Raw genomic sequence first — 20,329 nt, 5'->3', positions numbered from 1 at the left:
CACTGAAAGTTTTTCATATTTTTCAATGTTTCTCAAACCAAATACATTTAGTTGCAAACATATGATATTAATTTATGGAGCACAAATTTAAGCAAAACACTGCTAAAAACCTTTTGACCCTAATATTGTAAAATAGTAAAAAAGGCGAAAAGCCTCTCGTTGCAGAGTATTATGCTGTTGGTGTTTCTGGTCTATCCGATTAGAGCCAAGATGATCAATATTTCTCTGAAAAATCCGCGAAACTTGACTTCGGATAGGAATTTTACTTCATCTATATCAGTTGCTAACTTTGCAATAGTGTGCCAAACTTACGTTACAGCAAGCAAAACTCACGTTTTAATATATTGGCAATTATTACAAACTTTGTTGCTTTATTTTTAAAACATTTTCTAAAAAATAAAACAGTTCACTTCCAATAAGAGGATAAATCACTACCCTCAGAAAATGACACTCCAAATGAATAAAGGTTTTTAGGTATTGAACTTAATTCAAAGAAAGACAAGCTTCGATCGTACAATATATAAATTGATTATTGTAACTCCAAATGCCTGACAGTTGTATTGACCTTCCAATTGCAAGAAGGTTTTTAGCAATCGAATGAAAAGAAAGACAAGCTACAAAAGTAAAATATGTCTAATGTTGATAAGTAAAGGGAGAAAACTATTTCGTGATGAACCGAAAGCGATTTATTTTACTTGAGTTAACAAAACGTTTTTCATTTTTTCCCCCATTACTCTTGTAAGCCAAAAGAAAGTCGTTAATTAGTTTCTTCACTTTAGAATCTGTTACGAAAAGAAAAAAAAAAAACATTTTTGTGTTTCATGAATTAATTTACTTGTAATTTCATTCATTTTTAAAATTTTGAGAATCAATGTTAATTTGACTGAAGTAATCCAGTTTTAAAAATCACCAAATGTGTGCTGAACTGGTTGCTCAAACAGTCGAACGTGATCAAGTCAGTAGCGTCACTAGGGGGGCGGGTAGAGGAGGTGGTCCCTCCGGGTGACACCCATCTGGGATGTGACACTCAAAGGGGAAACATGAGTTTATAACATGTATAAATACTTTGAATCTGAATTTACTCCCCAATATTTCTTAGTTTTTACATAATCTGTTCAATTTTGACGAAAATATAGTGAAACCTTGTGGAGAAAAGACGGATACATATGTGTCTAGGGAAAATTTTACATTTAATGCATTTGTAATTTGTACTTGTCTTTTAGTTTAAACTTTCGTTAAATCACAAACACAAAAATGAGTTGTTTCTGTAGGTAGGAACTTTATTTTAACATTAAACTTTGCATTCTACTTTTTTTGGCTGAGAGGCGGGTAGGGGGTACTGTTCAAACTGCCGCCCCCCCCCCCAGCGACACCCGCTCTAGAAACACCACAAATAAAGTGCCACAACTTGTTTTTGTAACACATCTAACACTTTTTCTTTATTGTTTACGTAACGTAATTTAGCTGGAATAATTGCGCTAAAATTTCATATCAGTTCACTAGGATCTGAAAATAAAGCATGTTTGGACTTTTTAGGAGAAATTTGTTTACCCCCCAGTACCCTCGCTTAAATACAATCAATTCACTATAAAATGAGAGTATACTACTTCCACACTCTAAGTAATTCATGCTATATTGTGGGTAATACAATTTACTTAAGAAAAAACCACCAACCAGTGACATAAAAGGGACATACTTGATGAATTCGGAAGAAATTTATGTTAAACTAATCAATTCGGAATACGATGAAGCTCGGTTGATCCAATTACAATTTTTATTTCTGAATCAGTACCCTGATAACTCCGAAATGTTTGAAAAATGTTTCAAGCACTCTGGATTAATAACAGTCTCTGGATTGTACTTTCTGTTGTTGATTATGTTCTTCACAACAACTTCCAACTTCTTCCCGTTGACGCTATACTAAAAGATGAAGAGAAAAAAATAATAATCAAGAAACAATAGATACAATAGTAATACAGGTTTCTAATTACCAGCAGCGCATCGAAAACCTACCTGGGGTTTTTGGTCATATCGCCATTGTACTGTATAAAAACTACCATATAAGGATTGGCAAAATGTTTTAAAACCAAAAGTTCTTTGGATTGACCGCAAAATATTCCCCTGGCTGCTTCACTGGTAATAACATATCGTAAAGGGAATGCTACAAACAGGTATAGCTCGACCAAGAAAAGAAGGCGGATGACTTTTGAAGCAAAAACATCGTTTGTATCATTTGTAATAGGTTTTTTGGAATTAATTTGGAATCGATAGGATTAGCGAGACCGTACCTCCTACTGTTAGGTATTTTTTGGCAGATTCTACCTATTACGAATGATACAGATGATGTTTTGCTTCAAAGTCATCCGCTGTCTATCCGTGGTCAAGCTTTAACTAAAATTCTTTTTTAATTTTTTTCATACTGCTTCCAAGAAAACTCTAAAAATTTATGTTTTTTGGCGATTTCTGGGAAATGAGAAGTCTTGATTGAAATGCCTTTAGAAGTATTTATGTCTTCTTTCGAAAAAACATTTTCAGCCAAAAGTGAAAAATTCGACACTTTCCAAATTTGTAGATAGTTGTGGTACTCAACTGACGATATTTCTCTTGTAAATGAAATTTTCTAATTACATGTGTTTCAAATATTCCAAGCCTGAATAACTTTCACCTTGACTGCAGTTAGTTTTTAGTTGGATTGATTCAGTTAGTCATTTGTATCTTAAGTTTTGTCTGGACACATGATACTTGGAATAAGAACCTGAAGATACCCTTTTATCTCAAAAAATAAGACCCCCCCCCAAAAAAAAACTGCATAACTAGAGAAGAAACGTCGCAGAAACAACATTTGTATGTATATGCATCCTGCAGTTAAATGCGAGAGCAGCTCGATAGTAAAATATCTGCGTAACCACAACATGTGTATTATGATCAAGATAAGAACAGGCTCATTTCAGCAGTTGCTATTGCTAATCCTTTTGTTGCGTTGGAATTTACGTTTGTTTGGCGCCCATTCCGTTATTTAACATTGTTCAAATTTCTAAAATTTCTAATTTCAGTACATATGATCACACACCATAACCATAACTGCTAGAATAATGAAAGTAAATATAAGTAAACATCTTTAATCTCGAGATACGTTAGAAAAGGTAATGCCGAGATGCGACTTGACCGCTTAGCAATCACAAGAACAAATTGATGGTAAGCCCTGGAGAGATATTGAGAATGGGATCCCTGATTATCCAAACCTAGTCGGCCAGCGGTTGCTGCCTTCAGGATAGAAAATGAGCATTACTGTTTTGGCAGTCACCCTTCATAGATCCTTTCCGCTCCAACTTGTGTGATGTGCGAAGACAATATTCTGATGAATTCTGTCCAGCTGAGAAATTGCCCTGCAGTTATAGTTGTGGCACGGAGAAATGACGGATTAGCTGGAGGTGGAAACGGGTCCCATCATCTTGAAATAGGTATAATCAGCGAGAACACATGAGCAGTTAAGTTTTGACTACTCCTACGCTTTCGCTTATCGAACTCTCTACAAAATAAAGGGCTTCCAGTGCATCCGCTATTTCTCCGTGGCACAACTACACTGAAAACATATACGAGCGGTACTGGATGGAAAGAGAACAGTTCAAATACTGCCGACGGAAATGATTTTAACTTCTGTATATGCTTTTATTGTTTTTGGGGTTGCCAATTTCATTTTACTGTTTTAGTGTTTTTAATACACTCCATGTATTTTTGTACGACTTCTTTTCCACTCCGGCGAATAGTGTATTAATCAAATGCTGCTAGAAACGAAAAAAAAAAAAATAGCACAAATTAGAGACATTATTATTTATCCACACACAGCATCTTTAAAAACTAATTGCCGTTTTTCTCCTCTCCCTGCCTTTTCTTATATTCTACGATCTGTGAAACTTTCTCATTGCGTTTCAATAACTTGTTTTCATTTTATAACTATTTTTGTTAGCTGCCTATTTTTTTGAAGATGAAATATATTTCGGTGCTATCATCTATTAGTTTTCATTTTATGCCTGTTTTTAATGTTGTGTCAGTCAATTAAAATGTATCTTAAGGAGTTTTTTTTTTATTTTTTATGATTTAAATACAACTTTTATTTGAAATTTGTAAACATCGCACGAACTTTCGTTTCAACAAGTGTATGTTTTAATTGTATCCGCACTGCATCCCATCGTAACTCAACAGAAGTAATCGGTAATTCTAAATTTGGAAATTCACTTTCAAGCGTACACACCGTTTTACTAAAAGCGGCTGGTTGGAAGAAGGCAATGTGGCGCGTTCTTCAAAGGGTACAAGTACCACATGAGTGGTGTCAGCAACCGATGTCGCCGCAGAACTGTTCTAGTGACCCTACAAGTCAAATCGAAAACTTTTCGACGGGAGAGGGCAATCTTGATTCCACCATACCGAAAAGGACTATTTATTGTCGATTGGCATCCGGGATCCCTTATTCATGCTTTTAATAAGTAGCTGTCTATACCTCTGGGGGTGCTAGTACCAGGTAGCTATTAGCTCTTGGACTAGTTCTAAATTCTCATTAACTGTTCGATCCGGTGATGGTGCTGCCATCTATCGGTATATAAAATAATGGAGGCAAGGCACTTTGTATGCAGTCCTCGACATAAACACAGTTGTAGTCAGTTGTGACTCTTGAATAGAATAGAAGTAGCTGTCTTCGTACATCAAAATCACGGGCACCTCTTTTTAATATAGTGCGAGAGATAGAACCACGTAGATATCTATGTAACTTGATCTGTTGTTTTCGGGTGAGTTTGGCTTTGTAAAAGCGCTGCCGGTGGCGTCGTCTCATGTACCATACGCAATTGTGAACTTAATCCGGTTGCGCTAAGAAACGCTATGTCGCTTGGCATCATGGCTTGGCGCACCATCGCCTACTATGCGGATCGAATCGTTTGTAGTAACACAGCTCAATGACAAGTTGATGAAATGCTCCATTCGGTAAGACTATATTTTCTTCAGGGGATGCCGAGTACCATTGGAATGTAAGAGAAAGCAAGACCACAATGTCCATCCTGCTCTGGATGGTATCTTAGCCGCCTATATGTTTCCAGATTTATCCTGTGATCAAACGTTCGGGACTTTTATGAATGTCTTTCGCGTAAGTTGACAACCGCAGCTTTCAGCTGACGAACTGCAGCAAATAATTCAGATAATAGGTCATCTCTCGGGAGACAATTTTCTTCTCTTCTAGTCTGTATCTAAACATATTCCTGAATGTATTGTCACCAACATGTTATGATAAACGTCACGTTACTATATGTCGTTACCAAGTTTCATCATTTTTTGCACATGAGCTCTAAAGGTTGTTTTCCACTGCAAATTAGAGAACGACTTGTTTTTCTCTCTTTGATTTACAATCAATGAGTTAAAGATAAAACATATAAAAAGTGATTCATCTGCAGTGAATCCCTTCCCACGTCGATCGCGAGGGAAATGAGATTTCGGACACTTTGACCAAGGCTGGTGCTTGTGAGGCCTCTGTGCCATCAGCGCCCCTCGCCTTTTTGAAGATTTTCTAAAAAATCAAACACAGGAATAAGACTACTTGGAATTTTCCCCCAGAGCACCACTGCTATCAGTGTTCTTGTCCTCGAGGGTCAACCTGGGTCTCGATTTAAATAGGCAGGATCAAACTATTCTTGCCCGCTTAGATTGTCCCCATCTAGCTCAGAGCACCATTGGTATCAGTGTCCTTATCCTTGATGGTTCCTGGCTCTTGGTTTTAATAGGCAGGATCACACTATTCTTGCCCACTTTCGAAGTGATCACCATAAATCAATGAAATTTACTGAGGTATCCAAGAGCTTTAAAATTTGTTCCAACTGTTTTTCTTAGAAGGCTACACCTGAACACCTCCTAGCGTGCCTGGGACTCTCCAAACCAAGATTTAGCTGACGATTATCTAACGGTGTTGGATTTTTTGAGGTGTACGATGTTATGGATCTGGTCTAGCATTGCTGGTAAACGGGGACGTGCAACAACAACAACCTGTGTAAAAAATAGACTAAAGTTTATTTTTTAATTTTTAGAATACTAAAAGAAGCATACCGGAATGTCTGGGACGCTAAGTATGATCTCGGGCACATGACTGGATGAGAGTTCTCTTGTAATGGTAGATCGAATCTTGGAAATAAGATCTTCACTAAAGTTTTGGCCACTTTTCATTTTCAGGAAAAGAACAGCTCTTTCAATGCCTTTTGGAGAGTACTGGGAAACACAAATGCTATCCTGTATCTCAAAAAACGTTTCAACTGAAAAATAATGAGGAAACATTACATGTCAGGATAAAATAACGTATGGTATACTAAAACACTAGAGGATGTTAACATTAAAGTTAGCCTGGGGGGGAGGTGTCATATGTGTGTGAATCACGAATGTAACAGGAAATTACTTTAAATGATTTGATTATTTCAGAAAAGGCATAAGTCCAACTAATGCAACTTTTCAGGAATCAATAAAAAGTGATTATTTCATTCAGAAATGAACTAAATTCTACGAAATTTTTTATGACTAATCTAGCCACAAGTAGGATCATTACCTCACCTAAAATTACGTTTCATTTCGTCACTGAAATTAATTATTTTATTTTTTTAATTTGGGGGGCCTCATACCCTTTCTGCAATAAATATCCAGAAACACTAGTTTAAATGATGAAAATGTAAATCAAGTGAAACAGATTTGTTTCAGACTGATTTATGATAATAAAAAATAATACAACAAAGTGACAAAAATAATTAGTGAAGTCCGTATTCATAAATTTGTTATCTTAAGATAATACATCGTGTATTTTCTACTTTCTCTCGTCTTGTTTTAGTGAAATAATAAAGTCTGGTGTAAAAAAAATTAAAAAAACTAACAAACTGAGATAAAAAGCAAGAGTTTTACATGTGTATGAAACTATATTCATATTCCTATTCATCAAATACATCCTCCATGGAATTTTTTTTTCTAACCTTCTCTTGTCTAGTTTTGTGTACCAAGTTCGATGTACATGAAAGTATGACTAGGTTCAAAATTGCACTGAATAATCATCTTAATATTTGTTATTTGTTCCAACACTGAAAATTTTCCCTTTATGTATACTCAATATTGGCAAAGGTAGTTCAGCCGACAAGCGTTACTTTGCAATATTATCTTGAAAACTGTATATAAAATAGAGCCTGAAACCATTCCTTTGATGTTATATGGAATATTTAAACATCATGAAGGGCGTAAGTCCGGGACTCATGCCCTTTCTGCTCCGTTATGCTCTTTCTGCACTAAATGAAAAATAATATCCTAAATAAAGTGCTCTGTTGTACAAGGATCGACTTCTCTGCTACACTAGTCAATGTTTCTACATACAAATAAGGTAAACGCATTAGTAGTAACCACAGTTATGCATATTTTTTGTGTTTTTTAAACTTTGGGTCTACAATATTAATTCCAATTTCAAAACTCAATGAGCGCGCACAACTCATCCTTAATCGTCGAATTTCCAAAAATGCCCGATTTTCAATTTTTTCAATTTTTTTATCCACTCCCCCCCCCCCAATTTCAATTTTGATCCATTAGTGACCACCCCAAAATCTGAAATTTTCAGTAGTGGCCACATGCATGAGTCAGTAGAGGGCATCTGACATCCTTTCCCTAGAATTTACATTACGTAATTTAAATTCAAATAAGTGATGAATAAAATTGATTCAATATGATAGTTACATTAAGTACCAATATATTAATCACATTTTTATTGTACATTTCTTTCTTCTAAGTACATAAGTACTTAGGACAAAATAAAAAGTTTTTAGTAGAAAATTTGTATTTGTATGTTTTGTTCGCTAATGTTAAAAGTAAAGTAAAAGAAAATGTATGTACTTATTATAAGTACTAGCAAAAATACCCGGCGTTGCCTGGGTCAGTAATAGTTATGAGAAAAAATCGTTACTTGCTTTTGTTTTCTGTTTTAAGTGAAAGAATTTAAAACACATCTTTTTGACGTGATTAAAAATCGAGTTTCTTCCTTACCCATAAAACTAAAATAGTAATAAGTAATAAGAACAAAATAGTATTGATTTAGAAACGAAAGCACTATATTTAAGCATATACAAATTTCCAAAACATGAAATTAATCTTCTCATGTTTTAAAAGATTAATCTCTTGATAGTTTTTTTTTAACATGGAGTCTAAAACCTTCTCTGTATGACTACTGAAGTACGAAGTTTAAAAAAATATATAGCCGCGATCATAATATCCTTACACTTGCTTTAGTTATTTTGGGAAATTTCAATCATTGTGCGCTCTTGGTGCGATTTTACCGAATTTGCTTGAATCGTTTTGGGACACCTTCGATGATGCCCCCCCCCCTTCTTTCCTTACTTCGTAAAACAATATGATATTAATTTTCGTTGAGATATTATTGACAGGTGCTGAGATAATTTTGGTCACCATAAAATGGGGCTAAAGAGTTTCATCCGAAATGTTTCCAAAATAAGTAGTAAAATTTGGCAATTGTTTGACATTGTGCAAAAAGGAAAATTAATGGAAGTTTTTGTGCTGTTTATGGATTTGCCTAATTTAGTTGCTGGATTATTTAACACAGTAAAAAAAGTTTTTTAAAGATTCTTTGATTGGCGATATTTTGTTTACATGGTGAAAACTGAGAAACATTATGACGTAGTCTTCGGCTTCAAAAACAGCGACATTGAAAAAAACTGCCAAATGCATCAGATACGGAAATCTTTCTGCAAAAATTTTGGCGATCTGCTGGTTGTTTGGATAATGAGTAAATGTTCAATCAGCATAAATAATAATAAAAACCATTAATTACACTAAAGTTCCGTTTAAATGGAAAATGATCAGCCAAATCATGTATTATTTGCCAATCTTGTGCAAGAATCTTACTTCAAGATTTGACTTGAGAAAAGCCTTGAACAGTCACGAAAAGCAAAGATAGTCAACAATACAACAATTGCCGCAATCGACAGGGAGTTGAGATGATACACTAAATACTGTATTGAGTTGAGGAAAGCCTTCGAAGATGGAACTAAAAAGCTCATAACTCGTCTTTTATTCTACTTAGAAATTTCGAATAGGTGCCATCTTTAGCAGAAAAATCAGAGCTTTCGATGGATATATAATGTAAATGTGTGCAAGTATTTTTTAATCCCCATATTAGAGAATTCATATGAAAATTCTGTTTTATTCTCCCCCTAAGGGGGTTTTGCCCCCCATAACGGGGCGAAAACTACCCTATGTGTTATTCTGATGCATAAGCTATATTATTGTAAAGTTTCATCAAAATCCGTTCAGTAGTTTTTGCGTGAAAGAGTAACAAACATCCATACATCCATACATCCATACAGACAAACTTTCGCATATATAATAGTAGTAAGATCATACATATAAACTATGGTAAGTATGAACTGAATAATTACTATCACTTCAAAATTATCTTACTACTATTATATATGCGAAAGTTTGTCTGTATAGATGTATGTGTGGATGTTTGTTACTCTTTCACGCAAAAACTACTGAACGGATTTTGATGAAACTTTACAATAATATAGCTTATGCATCAGAATAACACATAGGGTAGTTTTCGTCCCGTTATGGGGGGGGGGGGGGGAAACCCCCTTATGGGGCAATAAAACACAATTTTCGTATAAATTCTCTAATATGGGGATGAAAAAATACTTGCACATATTAAAATTATGTGTCCATCGAAAGCTCTGATTTTTCTGCTGAAGATGGCACCTGTTCGAAATTTCTAAGTAGAATAAAAAACGAGTTATGAGCTTTTTAGTTTCATGTTCGAAGGCTTTTCTCAACTCAATACAGTATTTAGTGCATCATGTCAACTCCCTGTCGATAGCGACAATTGTTGTATTGTTGACTATCTTTGCTTTTCATGACTGTTCGAGGCTTTTCTCAAGTCAAATCTTGAAGTAAGATTTTTGCACAAGATTGGCAAATAATACATGCATTTGGCTGATCATTTTCCATTTAAATGCAACTGTGAGGCAATTAATGCGTTTTTTTATTTATTTGTGTTGACTGGGTATTTAATTGATCAGCAGGAATCTAGCCGAACTTTTTTTGTGGAGTCATTTCAATAGCTAAGGCATTTGGCAATTTTTTCAACTGTCGCTGTTTGTGAAACTAAAGAGTACGCAATACTGTTTCTCGGTTTTCACCATATAACCAAATATTGCCTTTTCTTTAATATTTCTTTTTTTAAATTTGTTAACACGTAAAATTATTCGCCAAGTAAATCAAGCAAATCCATAAACAGCACGAAAAGTTCCATTTATCTATCTTTGCGCACAATTTCAAACGTCTGCCAAATTTTTACTATTTATTGGAAACATTTCGGGATTATAATCACCAGAAGTATCTCAGTATATGGCGACACTATCTCTTCGATGAAAATTTGTAACACACAGTTTTACACAGCAGGGAGGGGGAGTCTCATTTACGGTATCCCAATACGATTAATGCAAATTTAACAACATTTAAAATCGCAGTAAGGGATTATGGGCGGCTACGTTTTTTAAAAGTTTGTACTTCAATAGCAATATAGAGAAGGTTTTAGACTATGTTCGAAAAAAAAAAGATAAAACTTTTTAAACAAGTGAAGTTTAATTTCATATTTTGGAAATTCCTCAAATTTGTATATGCTTAAGTATCGTTTTTTCGTTTCTAAAAGAGTACAATTTTGTTCTTCATAATTATTGCCATTTTACTTTTATGGATTAGGAAGAAGCTCTATTTTTAATCACGTCAAAGCGGTGTGTTTTAAGTTATTTCAGTTACAGCAGAGAACGAATAAAAGTACACTGTTAAAACTACAGGATGCATTCGGCATCTTTAAGGGGAGAAACGCTTGTTCACCAGCGGCACCCAATACGGAGCCGAATTGGCACCTCTAAATAGGGTGAAAAATAGGCACCTTTTAAAAAATAGGCAGCCGGGGCGAAAAAAAAAAGGAACCTTCAGAGAGAGAAATGGCACCCCTTACTGTAGAACCTCCTCCCCCCCCCCTTCCCCGTATTGTGTGCGTTTTTGAATACGGTTCTGTATTTTGTTTTTCTTTTTTTTTTAATAGTTTTCTCTTGATTCATGATATTCTACATTTTGGACATTTTTCACATTGAACTCAGTACTGGAAATGATTAAAACTTGTAATTACAGCATTTGATCATGTTTCAGAGTTTTCAACATAGTTAAGAAGTGCTCATTGCTTTAATTCACCTGATCGTGCTTTAACTCAGTGTTTCTCAACCTCTTTTGACCCACGGGCCAGTAAAAACAAATTAAAAACTTTTCGAAACAGTGAAATCTTAATCGTTTTCTTAAAAATTCATAAAATCAATAATAATAATAACTCAGGGGCCGTTAAAACTAGTGAAAACATTCGGCGTTCTGATGAGTTTTTTTTTTTACAAAGTAACGTTAAAAGTTAATAAAACAATAAATATCTATCCTTCACTTGGTATCAAAGAGCTGTCACAAATATGTTATAATTTAAAGACGAGTAATTATTTAAATAATGTGAGAAATTATACATTTACTAAAACATGAACCTTGTCGAAAATGAAGTATAGAGGTACTTAAGGATTTTTTACATGAAGAGCCAAAAATATTCTGGGATATTGCAGCTACGCCAAGACAAAATCGTTTCATAAACGTTATTCAAGAGTAACAAAATAGCTTCAAGAGCACATGAAGTTTTTCCCACAGTTTAAAAACCAAAAGAAACTTCTAACGCTATCGAGACCGTTAAAAGGAAATGATTCAAACACTTGAATGGAAAAGGAAAAAAAAAAAAAAAAGCCAGACGGAGGAAGATTTTTTTTTTTTTTTTTGCTGTTTACGTTTTCGCATGCAATTCCTACGAAGCACAAGAATCATTTTTGTTCTGGTCCTCACTTGTTGATTATTGATAATCTTAGCTGGTTATTTTGGTGATTAAATGCTTCTTATCGAGTACTCAAGAAAAAAATGATAGATATTTTTGGTAGCGTTTTGAATGATGGAAATTTCACAACAGTAACAATAAATTGAAACTAAACGACAGTAACGGTAACTGAAAGCAGTAAATGCACTTTTAAATACTTGTAACTATGTTTGAAAGCCCTAAAAGCTACAAAGTGATCAAAAGCTGTACTTACTTGTTATTTCGGATAATTAATCCTAGAAAAGTTGTGTTTTAATCCAATAGTGCACTTCATTCAATGTGAAAGACACAGAGATGCAACTATCATTTGTCAGATATATTGAAGTGGTTGAATGCATGTCTAAAGCAAACGCGCATGCGCAGCAAGTCTTTCTGTGATTGCATGTTGTTTTGGCTCCTCTGCTCTATTTCCTGGCTAGTATTGCACCTTAGGGCTCCATGCTTTCACCTTAGAGGGAATATATTCACTCGTCTGGAATCCCTGGTTATAACAGTGTAGCGATTGTTTCTCATAATTATTACAGACCCAGGCAAAACCGGGTATTTTTGCTACGTACAATTATCTTGTTTATAATAAAATAGTAAGGTAAGCACACACCATTCAATGTAATTCTAGGACATTTTGTTTCCTATAACTTACCAAGGCACATCACTGGATACAGGAAATTGGTAGCATAAGTTTTCAATATTACTAAAGGTAGGGTGCTTGCACACCTGGAAAGTCATGGATGTCGGCTATGATTGAAAATGGTCAAGGAAAGTCATGATTGTCGGCAAAAAATAATGGAAATTGATCATGGATTTTGAGTTCAAGAACATGCACATTTATCGAATACTACAGATTAGATTAAATGCATGCATCTTGGCCATTTTTTACTCTACTACGCGCCAATCCCAATTTTTCACACATTTCGAAATCCGATTGCATCCTCTCCTTTAATACTCGCTCGTTTTTCTTTTCTAAGTCATTTTACCATTTGGATATCTATAATTATGTATTTAGCATTATTTTAAACCCTTTTTATATGTCTAATTGTGTAGCTGAGGACTTCTAATTTTGCCGATTTCATTCAATGCGAAAATTTCAGGTCATCCGTGTTGATTCAAGAGACTCATAAAGTTATCATTAATTCTCAGCTGTGTCTTAAGTTAACGAAGGAGTTAGAAAATAAAATTGGTCTGAAGAATTAATTATGGACGTTTTGGACATCGATAAATACAGAAATCATGCAATTTTCAAAGGTAAATTTTTTACATATTTCACAAATTCGGAAATTTTTGCAATATTCTTTTCACTTGTCCTAAAACTCTGGCGGTATATATCAGGAATATCTGGTAATGTCTGGTAAATTAGTTTTTAAGTATTTTAATTTAATATTTTATTTTTCTCTGATTATTTATGTTATTTATTGTAAGCATAATTTTAGTAATTGAGTCATTCCATTGTGACGAACGTAACATTCTGAGACTCTGTTTTGTTGCATAACATGAGTTTAAAACGTCTATTAATCATTTACTTGTGGTTTATTGGAATTTTGTGAAAGAAAAAACTTCTGTGTAATATTCATGTAATAAAACACAGTATAAATCACATAAATCGGTTTTTGAAACTAAATTACTGTAGTGTGACGAACGTAACATTTTTGCAACATTGAATTTGCAAAATGAAATACAGCTCTCAATTTCTCTGAAGTTTAGCTAGATATTATTGTAAAAACAGTGTAATGTATTATTTGTATTCCTTAACTTTATTTTTCATGCAGAATAATACTCATTTTTCTTATAATGTAACAGAAATGAATATTTCTTAAAAACATGACGTGTGACGAACGTAACATTGAAGAGCGTAACTCTGAAGTTACGTTCGTCACGTTGAAGTCTCGTGTAGTTTTTTAGATCGTTACGTGTCGAATTATTAGTTAATAAGTAAGCACTGATACTTTGTCTTAAAAGTAACGTTTATATCAACAATTTTACAACATGGATTAAATAAATGCTTTTTTATTGGTCTGTGCAAATTTATTTTTTTCTCTGTTTTGAAGTAAAACTTTTTATGCGAGAGCTTTGATTTTCGATCCCCAACATTTTTTTGTGTGACGGAAGTGACTTAATTCTTGCGAGAAAAAAAGAAAAATGATAGCGTTTAAATTTAATTTTGTTAGTAAAATTATCAGTTTGATTTCAATGCTTAAGTAAACATATTTTTGTGGATTTTGGTCACTTTAAACGTTTCAAATAATGCAGGATTTCGAGGATTTCTTTGATTCAAGTTCAAGAGCGTAATCTACATTGCTAAGGTTTAGCCTTGAATATAGTTTGTTAATTTTTAACCAAAATTAACTTTATTATTACTATTATTTTTTATTGTTTTTGGCAACAGCTTAAAGTCGGATTTCGAGTAAGTTTTAGTTTTCTCACTGTTTGTAATCTATTTTCTTCATTAAAATATACAATCATGTTGTGAATATGCTTGAGTCAGACTCAGAAAGAACAAGAGCTTGGCGTGAGAGGAAACGGACGGTTGAAATGGCAGTTTAGAATGTAATGAAGAAGAAAATATAAAAGTTTTTCTTCTGTCTTGGGTCTTTACAGCACACTTTTTTTTTAAATCAAACACAGCGGAACTTTTTTTTCCCCCAAAAAGCTATCAAGAAATGTAATCTTCTTTACGGAAACAATATCCATTGTAAGGATTGTTTTTTCAAGAATACTTCTTCCAGGATTTTTTTGACTTTCATTTCTTTTGCAGTAATTCCAATATTATTATTATTTTTTGGCAAGATGATAACATATAAAAGTCTATTTTTTTCTAGCACTACATGGAAGAGCATGCTTTTGGAATCTTTCCGAAAATTTAGCATGTTGAGAAAGGCGAAGTTGCATTGCTTTACAACTCTATACAAAGCCAGCTTACTAGCTTCTCTACAATTGATTCTCATCTCCTGACTTCTCATTTTTGATTCCTCAGTCTTCTTGATTTTTTTTTTAATTTTATCATTATGTGTGTGTGTGTGTGTGTGTGTGTTTTTTTTTTTTTTTTTTTTTTTTTTTTTTTTTGCGTAATATTCGCATACGCTCTGCTGGTTTATTTTCTGTCATTTTCTTTTTGTTTACCTGCCATTCTTGCTCTGCTATAACTCTCTCTCTCTCTCTCTTTTTGAGCTGCCGATTTTTCCATAAAATGCAACCGGAGAAAATTCCACAAATATGTGTTGAAAATCGAGTTAATTGCTGCAAATATTGTACAGTGACATTGAAAAAACAACTGTTTCGAAATATACATTTCATTCGTTTTTTATTGAACTAAACGTTCGAAAGATGCAGTGTTTGTTTCAAGCGGTTACGTTCGTCTCAATCAATCTATTACGTTCGTCACGCTGATAGCTAATTGTGTAAATAATTTAATAAAAATTCAACAATTTAAATGCATTCTAGGAAACTGTTGGGAAAAGCAAAAGTTTTCTTTTTACAGTCTTATAAAAAGTGTGGAAGGAAAAACACGATGTTCTGTAACGAACGTAACAGTCCTTCAAGACAGAATTCAGATTAGGCTCAACGAGAAAAAAAATTAAATTTCAATAAAAAAATTAAAGAAACTGAAATCTCAAAATATAAGAAATAACTGAACAAAAAATTATTTATGTCGAATGTATGCTTAAAAAATTACAGATCGTGTTTCTTGAATGCTTTATAGTGAAAATTTTTCTATTGTTGTTGAAGATCTTCAAGCAGTAATTATTCCATGCAGGGCATCCATCTTGAAAAACCTTTTACGAGATTCGAAAATTAAGAATGTTATCTCTAAAATTATGTATAATACATTAATTTTGATTGAGTTTGAAATTTTGGCATGCAGGTTGGCATTTTCGTGGAATGACCCAACTACTAAATTATTGCTAATCACAGATATTTTAGAAAACTACTAGTACAATGCTCGTATTTTGTTATTCGGTAAACTTTGAAGTTTTATTCGGTAAACTAAAAATTTCCCACTTCTCAAAAAAGTGAACTTTGGGTGCCCCTGACTATTGACAGTCATGAATAAATATGAGTCAATAGATTATTTAATTGCAACACACATACTTATTGACATGAATTAAAGACTTCTAAGAGGAACATTGCTACATAAATAAGTTTTATAACTAAAAATTTTATATATTTGGCTTTTACTAATTTTATTGTGTTTGACTTACTTCTAATAAGTTTTTACCTTGAGAAAATCTGTATTTTCAAGAAATGATTACTTAAATCTAAGAAATTAAAAATTATCTGCTTTGATTAGAAAAGGGATTCGCAATCGGTTCTAGTTGAATTTTTCTCCTCTATATACTAACGCGCCGAATTTCTGTTTTTTTTTTTTATTTTTTTTATTTTTTTTAAACCAACAAGCTATTTAATATTTTTTCCTCCGTGATATGTGCCCCTAGGCCAGGGTCTAAGATGGTCTGATGGGTAATCCGGGCTTGTCCATACAAGAGGTAAACGTCAGTGGCCAGAGTGAAGCATATTTTGTGGCTTTTTTAAACAATGGGCCTACAATATCAATTACTACATTTGAAACTCAATGAGCATATTATAGCCCTACTCTTCCTTAATCGTCCCATTTTTTAAAATGCCAGAATGTCAATTTGTACAATTTTTTTTCCTAAACCTCAAATTTGATTCATCAGTGGTCATTGTACATGAATCAGTATAGTGGCCATATTGTTGTTTAGAAATGGCCACCGGGTGGCCACTACTAGATCACACAAGAATATTATATCAGAAACGAGGCAGGTTATTATGTAAAGAGATTACAACGTATTAAAAGGAAAATCGAGATGATTTATGAAAAATCTCCCTGATTCAGTAGTAGCTACTCGGTGGCCACTTTTGAATTTCCCAACTTTTTTGGTACTAGTAGTGGCCAGATTAACTGTGAGCAAAGAAAGCAACTACTTTGAGTTGAAAATGTTCTAAACATGATCTTTCTCATTTCACAACATGAGTAAAGCTCTAAAAATATTATTTTTGAGCATTGTTTGATTCATAATACAACACAATGCTTATATACCTCGTTATGGAGAAGCATTAGAAGACAGCTGAAAAAACATGAAGAATCCATACGACCTTACTGAATAGTTCATAACAAATTTCCATGATGCTCTACCTACTCCTTTTTAAACTGCTCACTACAATATAGCCTGAACTCTACGTCCTGCAAGTTTGAATCCATTGGGAGACCTGGAATCCTTGTTTTTCAAATATAAACCTTAAAGCGGTCACTACTGGTGCGTTTACCTTATAGGAAAACCAGAGCTAACTCAATTTTGAAAAAAATGTTACTTTATACCTTTTCTGAAATAATCGATTCATATGGGCTATGATTTCACTTTTAAATCACAATTCTTTTAGCGTTACAATAGTCATTCTATTCCCCCTTTCGTGATAATGACCGAACAGCATTGTGGGCCTTGCTTCATACTTGGTATTGCATTTAGTCATGGCACACCAGATTTCCGTCGATATCGAAAATATGATTCTGATGATTTAAGCGCTGAGAAAGTCTTCAAAAGGAACTTTTCTTAATGCTGAAGCTTTGAATAACTTTATTACATGTTTATTCTATTTATTTGTGATTATTATTGTTATTGTTATTTTATTATTAGTAAGTAGTATCATTTTATTTATTAATTAAAAATTATTATTATAATTTTATTAATTATATAATTTTAATTGTTAATTTATTGTTTATCAGTATTATTTTCGTTAATATTATTATTATTTCCTCTTTCGGCACACAAAAGTCACAGAATAACAGAAAAATAGTTAAAGATATAATACCTATATTATAAATTTCTGAACTTCCAAATCTGCAACCCCCAGGTTTTAATGTAGCATCACTAGAAAAGAATGCATTTTAAAACAACTTTCTTTTGTAAAATTACACAAATATATTTGTTAAAAAAGTTTATAGTGTGGTTGCATTTTTTCCTATTCTATTTTTCTGTATACTTAAAGGCCATATCAAGTGTGACTCTATCACAACGTTAAAGATTTCGACCATACAAGTTTTATGAGACCTTAGCTTTTAAGATTGACGTGCATAGACAGACTTAAGTGTCCCCAGAACCAAAAAATATGTATTTAGCTTTTAAAAAACTATTTTTTTCATTGTAACTCCCAGTGGTTTTTTTTTCCCTTCTGAATAGGGCGCCCTCAAACATAGCTCGCCGTCTCCCCCGCACTGTGGGCTTGCGCTCCCACGGCGCAGCCCTACAGTTGGGACACTATTTACTCTGCTGTTTCAAAAGCATTTCTTGTTTTTATGCCAGAATATTTTAACGATAAGGACTATGAAGTATATTTTGGGTAATGAGGTCTCCAGTTTTATTATTATTACTTAAAAAGTAAAATCCAGGCTCTTTTTAAATACGTACAATTTTTCCCTTACGTTCTGAATAATTTCCCAAATCAGTGGGATATTATACACTTCCCACACTTTGAGTGAAGTTCACTTGCATGAAGCTGTAAGAATAGAGAAACTTATTGCGCTCACAAATACAGAAATCTGTCCCGTTTACAAGATCTTTTCAGCTGACATTAATAAAATGGCTTCAAGATGTTACGCGTTTATAAATTTAAGAAGCAACTTGCAATTGTTTAGAAAAACTTTTAATTATTTCATGTTGCTATGGGGTCATTCCATGTCAAGTGATCCAAAGTTTTTTCCCTCACCTTTTTGTATTTCTTTGAAATTTGGCTCATCGATTGATTGTACCCTTTGAGGTAATCAAAAGTCCAAATTTTTAGATTTTTATCTCTATTATTTTTTTATTTATGACACTTTGATTTTTCGAAAAACCCGCTTTTTTTCATGGATGCTTGAACATAAAATGGACGATAACTCAGCACCAAATATATAGATAGAAAGATTTGGTAAAAAGCATTTTAAAGTACATTAGTTGCTGTTTAATGGGATATGCAACATGACTAATTTCAAAATAAATTTAATTTTTAAAAAATGAAATTTAAATTTTAAATTTATATTTCTCAGAAAAGGTATAATGAATTTTTTTAGAAAAATTCTCAAAAATTTGTGTGTATTTTATCTTTATTTGTGCAAATTTTCAAGTTGGGATCTCAATGGGATCATATTTTTATGAATTTTTAAATAAAATTTGACTTATGAAATAATGACATTTTTCAGATTTTAACTAGTTAAATATGGGGTTCTTTTACTGGGGATGGTCTAGTAAGTAGTAATTGATCATGACTATGCTTGAAATGAACTGACATGACTTTGTAGATTAGTACCCCCCCCCCCCTCCGCCACACAACCACTTTTTATCTTTTTTTTTTTTTCCAAAACTGTATTTAAAAAAAAGCTGGCACGTAAGAGTTATAACCATAATAAACTGGGACGCACGCTGCTAAACATCAGTAGTGACTAAAGCTTATAAATGGGGGGGGGGGGGGTCATAAAAAATAAAAGTCAGAAAAACTGAACTCATTTGCAGCTTTTTTTTCTTTCGGAAAGTGAGACGGTAGGGGGAGGGGGGCAATCTGGAATGAAACATAACAACATGGAAGGTTATGCTCAAATTAGCAAAATTTGTTTGATATATAACTGCTTTTAATATATGTATAAATAGATCTCGCTGCATTGCTCTCGTTTACAAGTGAAATTAAAAGAAAACTAGCATTAAAGAAAAGAAAAAACAGCTGCACTCCAAATGTTGTTGAAAGAGTTTTATGTGGACAGACATATGACATGATACTTAGATTTATTTTTGGTTTGGTGTAAAAAGAATGAAACAACACGGGGGGAAACACTCCTATTTTGCTGTGATCTTGGGGAAAACTATTTCTTTCCTCCATCCAAATTTGAAAGTTGGTGCAGAGGTAAGGGACGAAATGAATCATAACTTTCCTTATCAGATAGTGAAATAATCAAGTACACTTTGTGAAGTTCGGACTGAAAAAGAAACACTTGGTCTGAAAAAAAAAGCATCAGGTGAAGCGTGATATTAGTATAGTGTTAATCGTATGTGTGAGTGAATGTGAGGGGGGGGGGTAATGTACTTTGTCTTGCTTTAAAGAAGAACATTTACCAACTTTTATTATGTTCTCTATTCATTTTGTTTTATTCTATTTATTTATTTATTTTTTACATTTTAAAAATAGTTTTGGAAAAAAATAATAAAAGTGGTGGCCCGGGGGAAGGGGTCTTTTTTTTACTTTAAAGAAGAATATTTACCAATTTTTAATAAGTTTACTATTCATTTTGGTTTTTTATTCATTTATTTATTTTTTACATTTTGAAAATAGTTTTGAAAAAAATAAATAAATAAAATAAATAAAAGTGGTGGTGCG

General features: G+C 33.2%; 1 protein-coding gene across 1 annotated transcript in view; it reads right to left on the bottom strand.

The window, feature by feature from the left end:
- Positions 1-1,688: 1,688 nt before the first annotated feature.
- LOC129217409 (acetoacetyl-CoA synthetase-like) overlaps positions 1,689-20,329 on the bottom strand; it is an 84,259-nt gene continuing 65,618 nt past the window's right edge. Inside the window, exons 16-18 of the mRNA XM_054851705.1 lie at positions 17,798-17,856; positions 6,088-6,290; positions 1,689-1,920 (exon numbers count right to left, since the gene is read on the bottom strand). Of these exons, the coding sequence (XP_054707680.1) occupies positions 1,786-1,920; positions 6,088-6,290; positions 17,798-17,856 (397 nt within the window). The 3' untranslated portion in view covers positions 1,689-1,785. The remainder of the gene's footprint in view (positions 1,921-6,087; positions 6,291-17,797; positions 17,857-20,329) is intronic.

The sequence above is a fragment of the Uloborus diversus genome, chromosome 2 (genome assembly GCF_026930045.1).
Source record: "Uloborus diversus isolate 005 chromosome 2, Udiv.v.3.1, whole genome shotgun sequence".
NCBI classification, from domain to species: domain Eukaryota; kingdom Metazoa; phylum Arthropoda; class Arachnida; order Araneae; family Uloboridae; genus Uloborus; species Uloborus diversus.
Note: the sequence above shows the minus strand (reverse complement) of the source record. Positions and strands in the feature narration are given on the sequence as shown.